The sequence below is a fragment of the Hyperolius riggenbachi genome, chromosome 1 (genome assembly GCF_040937935.1).
Source record: "Hyperolius riggenbachi isolate aHypRig1 chromosome 1, aHypRig1.pri, whole genome shotgun sequence".
NCBI lineage: Eukaryota > Metazoa > Chordata > Amphibia > Anura > Hyperoliidae > Hyperolius > Hyperolius riggenbachi.
The window spans coordinates 271,907,025-271,919,432 of NC_090646.1; the positions used below are offsets into that span (position 1 = coordinate 271,907,025).

Consider the following 12,408-nt stretch of genomic DNA (forward strand, 5'->3'; position numbering starts at 1 on the left):
GTATATTATACTAGACACTTGCGCAACGGTGAGGCAAACCTCCGGGCAAGTGACCTAACCTAAATTTAAAACCTTGGGAGCAGCTAAGCAAAAAAAATTTGTAACTTACATTTGGTTGAACAGCGAGGAGAACTCCAGCGCATACCACTAAGGCTGCATCTGAAATGACCACCAGCTCAGTGTGCAGCACCTAAGGGCATGCATTTTTCAGTCTGGCAGAGGCGGTGTATGCCTGTGCGATTAACCATTCAATTGCAATATGTGTTTAGGGATGTGCAGCCTTTCCCCCCACCTTTCCTTAACCACTTCCCGACCGCCCACTACACAGGGGCGGCGGGGAAGTGGAGCCCTGCAGGACGGCCTCACCCACAGAGGCGGCGGTCCATTTAAGGGCATGGACGGAGCGATCGCGTCATCCGTGACGCGATCCTCCGCCGGCGCCTGTCACCGCTCGCTCGCCGCAACATCCCGCCGGCTATACGGAAGCGCCGGCGGGATGTTAACCCCGCGATCGCCGCATACAAAGTGTATAATACACTTTGTAATGTTTACAAAGTGTATTATACAGGCTGCCTCCTACCCTGGTGGTCCCAGTGTCCGAGGGACCACCAGGGCAGGCTGCAGCCACCCTAGTCTGCACCCAAGCACACTGATTTCTCCCTCCCCTGCCCCAGATCGCCCACAGCACCCATCAGACCCCCCCCTGCCCACCCCCCAGACCCCTGTTTGCACCCAATCACCCCCCTAATCACCCATCAATCACTCCCTGTCACTATATGTCAACGCTATTTTTTTTTTAATCCCCCCCCCTGCTCCCTGCCCCCTCCTGATCACCCCCCACCCCTCAGATTCTCCCCAGACCCCCCCCCCAGACCACCCCCCCCCTGTTTACTGTATGCATCTATCCCCCTGATCACCTGTCAATCACCCGTCAATCACCCGTCAATCACCCGTCAATCACCCGTCAATCACCCCCTGTCACTGCCACCCATCAATCAACCCCTAACCTGCCCCTTGCGGGCAATCTGATCACCCCCCCACACCAATAGATCGCCCACAGATCCGACATCAGATCACCTCCCAAATCCATTGTTTACATCTATTCTCTCCTCTAAACACCCACTAATTACCCATCAATCACCCATCAATCACCCCCTATCACCACCTGTCACTGTTACCTATCAGATCAGACCCTAATCTGCCCCTTGCGGGCACCCAATCACCTGCCTACACGCTCAGATTGCCCTCAGACCCCCCCTTATCAATTCGCCAGTGCATTAATTACATCTGTTCTTCCCTGTAATAACCCACTGATCACCTGTCAATCACCTGCCAATCACCTATCACCCATCAATCACCCCCTGTCACTGCCACCCATCAATCAGCCCCTAACCTGCCCCTTGCGGGCAATCTGATCACCCACCCACACCATTAGATCGCCCGCAAACCCGCCGTCAGATTACCTCCCAAATGTATCGTTTACATCTGTTATCTTCTCTAAACACCCACTAATTACCCATCAATCACCCATCAATCACCCCCTATCACCACCTGTCACTTTTACCTATCAGATCAGACCCTAATCTGCCCCTTGCGGGCACCCAATCACCCGCCCACACGCTCAGATTGCCCTCTGACCCCCCCCCCCTTATCAATTCGCCAGTGCATTAATTACATCTGTCCTTCCCTGTAATAACCCACTGATCACCTGTCAATCACCTATCACCCATCAATCACCCCCTGTCACTGCCACCCAACAATCAGCCCCTAACCTGCCCCTTGCGGGCAAACTGATCACCCACCCACACCAATAGATCGCCCGCAGATCCGACATCAGATCACCACCCAAGCGCAGTGTTTCCATCTATTCTCTCCTCTAAACACCCACTAATTACCCATCAATCACCCATCAATCACCCCCTATCACCACCTGTCACTGTTACCCATCAGATCAGACCCTAATCTGCCCCTTGCGGGCACCCAATCGCCCGCCTACAATCTCAGATTGCCCTCAGACCCCCCCTTATCAATTCGCCAGTGCAATATTTACATCTGTTCTCCCCTGTAATAACCCACTGATTACCTGTCAATCACCTATCAATCACCCATCAATCACCCCCTGTCACTGACACCCATCAATCACCCGCTGTCACTGACACCCATCAATCAGCCCCTAACCTGCCCCTTGTGGGCAAACTGATCACCCACCCACACCAATAGATCGCCCGCAGATCCGACAACAGATCACCACCCAAGCGCAGTGTTTCCATCTATTCTCTACCCTAAACACCCACTAATTACCCATCAATCACCCCTGTCACTGCTACCTATCAGATTAGACCCCTATCTGCCCCTAGGGCACTCAATCACCCGCCCACACCCTCAGAATGCCCTCAGACCCCAGCCCTGATCACCTCGCCAGTGCATTGCTTGCATCTATTCTCCCCTCTAATCACACCTTGAGACACCCATCAATCACCTCCTGTCACCCCCTAGCACACCTACCCATCAGATCAGGCCCCAATTTGCCCCGTGTGGGCTCCTGATCACTCGGCCAAACCCTCAGACCTACTTCCGATCACCTCCCCAGTGCATTGATTGCATCTATTTTCCCCTCTAACCACCCCCTGAGACACCCATCAATCACCTCCTGTCACCCCCCTAGCACTCCTATCCATCAGATCAGGCCCAATACAACCTGTCATCTAAAAGGCCACCCTGCTTATGACCGGTTCCACAAAATTCACCCCCTCATAGACCACCTGTCATCAAAATTTGCAGATGCTTATACCCCTGAACAGTCATTTTGAGACATTTGGTTTCCAGACTACTCACGGTTTTGGGCCTGTAAAATGCCAGGGCGGTATAGGAACCCCACAAGTGACCCCATTTTAGAAAAAAAAGACACCCCAAGGTATTATGTTAGGTGTATGACGAGTTCATAGAAGATTTTATTTTTTGTCAAAAGTTAGCGGAAAATAATTTTTATTGGTTTTTTTTCACAAAGTGTCATTTTTCACTAACTTGTGACAAAAAATAAAATCTTCTATGAACTTGCCATACACCTAACGGAATACCTTGGGGTGTCTTCTTTCTAAAATGGGGTCACTTGTGGGGTTCCTATACTGCCCTGGCATTTTAGGGGCCCTAAACCGCGAGGAGTAGTCTAGAAAACAAATGCTTCAAAATGACCTGTGAATAGGACGTTGGGCCCCTTAGCGCACCTAGGCTGCAAAAAAGTGTCACACATGTGGTACCGCCGTACTCAGGAAAAGTAGTATAATGTGTTTTGGGGTGTATTTTTACACATACCCATGCTGGGTGGGAGAAATTTCTATGTAAATGGACAATTGTGTGTAAAAAAATCAAACAATTGTCATTTACAGAGATATTTCTCCCACTTAGCATGGGTATGTGTAAAAATACACCCCAAAACGCATTATACTACTTCTCCTGAGTACAGCGGTACCACATGTGTGGCACTTTTTTTACACCCTAAGTACGCTAAGGGGCCCAAAGTCCAATGAGTACCTTTAGGATTTCACAGGTCATTTTGCGACATTTGGTTTCAAGACTACTCCTCACGGTTTAGGGCCCCTAAAATGCCAGGGCAGTATAGGAACCCCACAAATGACCCCATTTTAGAAAGAAGACACCCCAAGGTATTCCGTTAGGAGTATGGTGAGTTCATAGAAGTTTTTATTTTTTGTCAAAAGTTAGCGGAAATTGATTTTAATTGTGTTTTTTCACAAAGTGTCATTTTCCGCTAACTTGTGACAAAAAATAAAATCTTCTATGAACTCGCCATACTACTAACGGAATACCTTGGGGTGTCTTCTTTCTAAAATGGGGTCATTTGTGGGGTTCCTATACTGCCCTGGCATTTTAGGGGCCCTAAACCGTGAGGAGTAGTCTTGAAACGAAATTTCTCAAAATGACCTGTGAAATCTTAAAGGTACTCATTGGACTTTGGGCCCTTTAGCGCAGTTAGGGTGCAAAAAAGTGCCACACATGTGGTATCGCCGTACTCAGGAGAAGTAGTATAATGTGTTTTGTGGTGTATTTTTACACATACCCATGCTGAGTGGGAGAAATATCTCTGTAAATGGACAATTGTGTGTAAAAAAAATTAACAAATTGTCATTTACAGAGATATTTCTCCCACCCAGCATGGGTATGTGTAAAAATACACCCCAAAACACATTATACTACTTCTCCTGAGTATGGCAATACCACATGTGTGGCACTTTTTTGCAGCCTAACTGCGCTAAGGGGTCCAAAGTCCAATGAGCACCTTTAGGCTTTACAGGGGTGCTTACAATTTAGCACCCCCCAAAATGTCAGGACAGTAAACACACCCATGACAGTAAACACACATGATCCCATTTTGGAAAGTAGACCCTTCAAGGTATTCAGAGAGGGGCATGGTGAGTCCGTGGCAGATTTCATTTTTTTTTGTCGCAAGTTAGAAGAAATGGAAACTTTTTTTTTTTTTTTTTTTTCTCACAAAGTGTCATTTTCCGCTTACTTGTGACAAAAAATAATATCTTCTATGAACTCACTATGCCTCTCAGTGAATACTTTGGGATGTCTTCTTTCCAAAATGGGGTCATTTGGGGGGTATTTATACTATCCTGGAATTCTAGCCCCTCATGAAACATGACAGGGGGTCAGAAAAGTCAGAGATGCTTGAAAATGGGAAAATTCACTTTTTGCACCATAGTTTGTAAACGCTATAACTTTTACCCAAACCAATAAATATACACTGAATGGGTTTTTTTTTATCAAAAACATGTTTGTCCACATTTTTCGCGCTGCATGTATACAGAAATTTTACTTTATTTGAAAAATGTCAGCACAGAAAGTTAAAAAAATCATTTTTTTGCCAAAATTCATGTCTTTTTTGATGAATATAATAAAAAGTAAAAATCGCAGGAGCAATCAAATAGCCCCAAAAGAAAGCTGTATTAGTGACAAGAAAAGGAGCCAAAATTCATTTAGGTGGTAGGTTGTATGAGCGAGCAATAAACCGTGAAAGCTGCAGTGGTCTGAATGGAAAAAAAGTGGCCGGTCCTTAAGGGGTAGAAAGCCCTAGGTCCTCAAGTGGTTAACAGTTTCTCGTTAAGTCTGGTTTTTTCTAAGTAGAGGAATTATTTTCACAGAGAAAGGAAATAATGTCAATCTTACAAAAGCATATCCCTAGCCATTATGAATGCATTATTAAAGTAATGTGGGACATTAAGTAATATACAAGGTTCATCAAGAAAGTAACATCCATTTTCAATGAATCAATTAAGTAAGCATTTTATATATTGTATTTTAGACTTTGCTGATTATTTCTGCACATAATTACCTTCTTTATTTAAGCAAGGTTTTCAATCCTTTTTTTGTGATAGCATCACACTACTCACCTATTGATTGGAAGAATGTTGGATCTTCATATTAATGCTGCTGAACAAACAGTTACTGGCATTCTGCAGTCAACAGTGCAGGGAGAGAAGAGGTTAACCTGAAAGATGCAGGTTAAATTACACATACCTTGCATTTCAGATAAAAGCAAACAGTTACTTTCTGGACTATCTTTGTAAAATTTTCATTCATGTTATGTTTGTTATGTGTTATTTCAGTTCATCAAAAAGTGAATTCATTCCCTACAGGTACCTGTGATAACTGATCTACGGAATCCTTGTCTGAAACCAAGGCATTGGGCAGCATTAGAGGAAACAATCAATGCTACACTAATAGATGCTGAACACCCACTGACATTAGAGACGCTTATTGAAATTGGTGCATTTGAAAGTGCTCAGGCTATTCAGGATGTATCAGGACAGGCATCTGGAGAAGCTTCATTAGAAACTATTCTCAAAAAGGTACAATTTACAATAGTAAGAATAACTCTTATTAGTCTTTGTAATAAAGGTTTTAGATATTAATGCACTTATAAAGTACTGTTGATTAATGTATAATAACTGAGCAGTCACTGCATCCATGAAGGAAACAATCAATTAATGTCAAATTCCACTTAAAAGTGTTCTTATTGAGTAGGAATTTGGGGGAATCATCTCACCAGGAAACCTTTCTAATTAAAACGCAATCATTATTTCATTTCAGGTTGAAGATGCATGGAAAGCAACAGAATTTACTACTGTTCCCCACAGAGATTCTAAAGATGTGTTCATCCTTGGTGGAACTGATGATATCCAGGTGAGATGTCAGAGTAACCTGTCAGGTTTGGTACTACTGCTTTGTGGCCATGTCACGAAGTAGGATGAGGATGCAAACCCCACATCTTATACTGCCCTAAAGAGTTCTTACCATGTCACATGGGGAGAAAGTCCTTGCTCGCGCCTTTTTTCTTAGGTGTATTCGATTTTCTTTAGCGATTTAGATAAGACTGTCTTACTTAAAGATGAACTGTTGCGAAAATGTTAAAATACATTTCTCCCAGAGTAAAATGAGCCATAAATTACTTTTCTCCTATGTTGCTGTCACTTACAGTAGGTAGTAGAAATCTGACATTACCGACAGGTTTTGGGCTAGTCCAACTCTTCATGGGGAATTCTCAGCATGGCCTTTATTCTTTATAAAGACATTCTTTGAATTGAAAGATGCTGGCCAGCCTCCCTGCTCGCTGCACACTATTTTGGCAGTTGGACGGAGCAACTGCCATTCACTAAATGCTTTTAAAAATAAAGAAAACCCTGAGAACCCCCTATAAGAAGATGGGCTAATCCAAAATCTGTCGGTAATGTCACATTTCTACTACCTACTGTAAGTGACAGCAACATAGGAGAAACGTAATTTATGGCTCATTTTACTCTGGGAGAAATTTACTTCTTATTTGTATGTGTTTTAAATTTTAAGATATTCACGACAATTCGTCTTTAAGTAGTATTATGCTATGTACAGTATGTAGCAGTAGACTATATACAAACTGTGTCACATGTGTGTAATCATTTCTATATTTGGTGCACTATTGTTTCAGGAGCACAGTCCCCTTGAACAACAACAGTCTTTTTCCCAACAGTGCTTCCAAAAGTCTTTAAACTAGGCAACAACCTTCAACTTGCTTGACATAACACAGTGTGCCATATCCTATCCCAGGTGATAAGTAGCTTGCAGCACGCAAGCTATCAATCACTTGGCCATCGCATGAGGATTAATGGCAAGTCCAATTTCCAGTTACATTTGTACAATGGCCGAGTGTTAAGAACATTACTGTGGCAAATAGTAGCTATTCGCCTGAGCAATGTTCCAGTGTGTCTGGCAATGGGGAGCGAGGTTTTGTGCGGTGTTGCTGTCCTTCAACACACAGCACTGCTTCCTCGCTTCTCTGGGAGATGTGCATGGACCCGAAGTCTGTGGGGCCTTTTTATGTTCCTTTAGGTCCCTTACAAAGATTCTTTTGCTCCATAACATAACTAGATACCCAACGCTATTCTTACAAGCACTAACTATAGACATACATTCAATACCTTGCACTTATCTGGGCCAAACACCCTTAAACAGATGGTAGAAATTGGATTAAATGGTTCTTTAAAATTGATAGGCTATAGGTGTTCTATAAGCCACCACTGATGAATGTAAGTGATTAATTTGTTTATTACATCCACTGTCCTAAATTGATGCATTATGAGTATTGTTTTTTACTCATGTGAAGGTGAAACTTGTAAGTACCCTTCATTTTACATTCAGGTTTTTTTTTACGGAGCTTTTGGGTTCCCCTAGCTCTGTACTTTTGTTTTTAGTTACACAATATTTTTAAAACGGTTGAAATGGCACACAATAGGCATCAGTAATGATCTTGAAACACATAGCCGTAGATGTAGGAATGCTGTATAATGTTTGCTAGCAATTTTATGCAATGTGCACAACTGTGGGCTGGCATATTATAAACAGTATATGAGATCTACTCTGTATCCTCAGTCCAGCAATAGCTCCCTGTGACATATAATATAAAGGAAAACTACAAATTAGTCCATGGTGAATGACAGATGGATATAATTTCATTTAATGACATGTGGATACTTAGATGTATAAAAACAGTAGACATATGGTTCCCTGTACACAAGAACACAATTACAGTCCCAGGAATCTAGATGGCATCTCTGTGGGAAACAACAATTCAGAAAGACAAAATACACTTAGAACTTAAGGGCCTGTAGTTTAACTGAAATATATTTGAATTCCCTCAGTGTCAGTAAACAATATGTTAGAGAGCCAATTTATCATTTATTTTATGTAATACCTTTAATGTCATAAATGTGTGACCTATGTGTTAATTACTTCACATCTCATTCTTGTTCTTCTCTGTAGAATAAAGGTGTGGACTAGGGATGGGGTAGCATCTGCACAGTTGGGAAGTGCGGAAGGAAAGAGTTGGATTAGTGCAGACTGGTCGAGGAAGGGTGGGGTGGGTAGTCATGATAGTCGTGAGACCCTACAATGTCAGTCATCCCCTGTTGGTGAGTATGCTGGGGAGTGAGTGAGAGTACATCTTTAGGTAAGTAGGGGGAAGTAGAGGACAAAAATGAATTCCTGTATTTTGGCTCTAAGTTTTCACTTTGTGAAAAGTGGACATTCTGCATTATTATTATTTGTTTTAAACTTTCATCTGCAAAGTGCCAACAAGTTATGTCACACAGTACTGCAGAATGATACTAGATATACGGTAGAGGTGTGTGATAAGAACCAGTGGTGTAACAATAGGAGGTGCAGAGGTTGCGACCGCACCAGGGCCCTTGGGCCAGAGGGGCCCCAGGAGGCCCTCCCTCAACCGCAGTATTAGCTCTTTATTGGTCCTGTACTGGTTATAATCACTTCTATACATGCTTTGAATTGTAGTAATCATTAACACACTTCTTGCACCTCTGACACTGTTGTTGTCCTTGGCAGGTTTTGGTGCGCTGTTTCAATTGCTATGTATGGAGTGCTTGGGGGGGCCCAATGTAAAACTTGCACCGGGGCCCATAGCTCCTTAGCTATGCCACTGATAAGAACATACATACAAAGAAAAACATGGAGGAAAATGTATTATGCCTAAATGAGCTTACAATCTCAACTTTTCAATACATCCAGAATATCCTTCCTGGTGTATGCCTCCATTTTACAGTGACCTTGCTCTAGTTCATCAGTTCATATCACTGTATACATTTACCTTGTTACTAGCAAATTGTGTTCTAGGGCTAGCATTCACTCTCCAGTACATGGACTGATGACATCTACTTACCTTTTACTTAGCTCCTGGCACTGCCATGTTCCTATCCCATAGAGCTGTTTGTCAACATGGTTCTCATTGCTTTGCTTGTGACAACTGTCTCCCTTCCTCTGTCCCTCCATGGCCTCCACTGTTGTCTGTGTCTCCAGTCACTTCTGCTTCTGCATTGTTGGCTAGGTTCCATGTAAAGCAGTAAAACTGTCCCACCCAACAGCTGCTGAGGAGGTCAGAGAGTAGAAGCAGATGTGAACTTAGGATAAGCCAGCATTTAATGTGAAATCAGCTTTGCAGTGAAAATCTTTTAACATAGTTTGTAATAAATGTCCAAATACTAAATATTCCACACAAAAAATTCTTCTCTACATTTTTTTTAGGAATTCTGTATTATTAAGCTAAAATAGTGCAACTTGCTAATGCTGTATATGGCACTTTACACTACTTGCATAATGTACTTTACCCTAGTAATGCATCTGTTCTAGGCAACGTGAGTTGCACTATTTTCAGAATGCACACTCCGTAATTGGCGTAAGTACTGGTACAATTGATGTGTGCTGTTTGCTTGCAGCAATTTTCCTACAGTTTGCTGAATATACCTCATTATTAGCCGCAAGTGCTAAATAGACAAGATAATAAAGACTGCAAAATACATTTCTTCCTTCAGGTTCTTCTGGATGACAGTACGATAAACATATCCACCATTGCATCCTCCCGCTATGTTGGACCCATCAAGCCACGTGTTGATGAATGGCAGAGAAATTTGGCATTATTTAATCAAACACTTGTGAGTAAAACATTTAAAACAATGATTTGTGATATGAATGTATGTTTATAGAGAATGGAAAATGTGTTATCATTGCAAATATAGCCCACACATCACATTGCATGGCTGTCTGTATGACTATATGTGTCCTCAGTACTGCAGTGCCCTCAATCTACCCACCACACACATTCATCCTATGTGAGGTGGGGGTGGAGTTAGATTCAGAGCACTGCAATTCTGAGGAGACATCTAGTCACCTTGATGTGATGTGATGTGTGTATGTGTGTGGGTGCGCATGTGTGTGTGAGAGCACCACATGTTAATTTGGGTGTGAGTTATTGCCGGTAGTAGAATATCGATAATTTTACCAATATTGTACTATTACTTGTTATTGATAATAGAATATCGGTAGTGTTATCGATTTTCTACTATCGGCCTATAATATCCCATTCTCACACTAACCATCCCTGCATCTATGTCTAACACTAACCTACTTCCTACCTACACCTGACACATATCTAACCCCTAACTTTGCCTAACGCTAACCTACCCACATCTATGCCAAAAATAACAACCCCGCTATCAAACACTGCCACGAGTACCCACCATGGGTAGCCGTAATCCACCAGTACTTTTTCCTCGTTATTACAGAGTTCCACTACATAGTAGTAGGACTCCACTGTCACTATTGTGCTGTCCCCAACCATACAAATTTATGACTGGCGATAGGCGTTTTGGGCACAGGATAATTTAACACTGCCCTCAGCACATACCAATATTGTCTCTTTACAGTCTAAACTTTATGCACACAGAAACACGGATAGTAATAAACAACTATAATGGTTTCACATTGGACCTTAGTTTATAAAAACTGCATCACTGTTTTGCTCTGTGTGGGACGTACTTGAGATTGGGAGACTTTGGAAAATGAGAAGAAGTTATCTTGCAGCTCACAGTCCAAGAACCCTGAGGTTGGAATGTTTGGTAAATGTTCAGACAGTTTAGCAACAAAAAAGGTGGTCAGTCTGGCAAAACGTTTTGTCTGGTTCAAAGGTCTAATATTACTATTTGTATCTTATTTGTATGTACTTCTTTATTGCTACATTTAGGATGAGTGGCTGACCTGCCAAAGGAACTGGTTGTACCTGGAAAGCATCTTTAGTGCTCCTGACATACAGAGACAGCTGCCTGCTGAGGCAAAGATGTTTTTACAAGTGGATAAGTCCTGGAAGGAAATCATGAGGAAAGTCAACCGATTGCCTAACGCTTTAAGAGCTGCCACTCAGCCTGGTACACATTCCTTTTTATTATTTTATATTATGAAAATCAAGTAGGCAGAAATCTATGAAACTTAGGATTACTTAAATGATCTTTTCAAGTTAGGAAATAATAGATGGCAATTGGGTTGCAATGATTCAACGTGAAATAGCAAAAGGAACCAGGGCTGTGGAGTAGGAATAGTGGAGTCGGAGTCGAAGCAATTTTGGGTGCCTGGAGTCGGGAAAAAATGCACTGACCCCAACTCCGACTCCTAATGAATTTGTAACTGTAATTAAAATAGAAAATATGATAAAATGTTCTATTTCTCAGATAATAGTCATTAAAAATAATGTATATATACAGTATATATACAGTAATAGCTGTGCTTAGTCCACAAAAATGAAATAAACCAATCAAAATAAGTTACTTGTTCTGCTTCAATAAAGTCAGATATACATATCTGATTGTGACTGTACAGTATATGTGATGCGTACACAGGAATCTCTTATATATACAGGGAGTGCAGAATTATTAGGCAAATGAGTATTTTGACCACATCATCCTCTTTATGCATGTTGTCTTACTCCAAGCTGTATAGGCTCGAAAGCCTACTACCAATTAAGCATATTAGGTGATGTGCATCTCTATAATGAGAAGGGGTGTGGTCTAATGACACCAACACCCTATATCAGGTGTACATAATTATTAGGCAACTTCCTTTCCTTTGGCAAAATGGGTCAAAAGAAGGACTTGACAGGCTCAGAAAAGTCAAAAATAGTGAGATATCTTGCAAAGGGATGCAGCACTCTTAAAATTGCAAAGCTTCTGAAGCGTGATCATCGAACAATCAAGCGTTTCATTCAAAATAATCAATAGGGTCGCAAGAAGCGTGTGGAAAAACCAAGGCGCAAAATAACTGCCCATGAACTGAGAAAAGTCAAGCGTGCAGCTGCCAAGATGCCACTTGCCACCTGTTTGGCCATATTTCAGAGCTGCAACATCACTGGAGTGTCCAAAAGCACAAGGTGTGCAATACTCAGAGACATGGCCAAGGTAAGAAAGGCTGAAAGACGACCACCACTGAACAAGACACACAAGCTGAAACGTCAAGACTGGGCCAAGAAATATCTCAAGCCCGATTTTTCTAAGGTTTTTCGGACTGATGAAATGA

The 12,408-nt window shown here is 42.2% G+C and overlaps 1 protein-coding gene across 1 annotated transcript in view; it reads left to right on the plus strand.

The window, feature by feature from the left end:
- DNAH6 (dynein axonemal heavy chain 6) overlaps positions 1-12,408 on the plus strand; it is a 443,662-nt gene that overhangs the window by 101,300 nt on the left and 329,954 nt on the right. The window contains exons 20-23 of the mRNA XM_068233571.1: positions 5,658-5,870; positions 6,112-6,204; positions 9,879-9,998; positions 11,087-11,267. Of these exons, the coding sequence (XP_068089672.1) occupies positions 5,658-5,870; positions 6,112-6,204; positions 9,879-9,998; positions 11,087-11,267 (607 nt within the window). The remainder of the gene's footprint in view (positions 1-5,657; positions 5,871-6,111; positions 6,205-9,878; positions 9,999-11,086; positions 11,268-12,408) is intronic.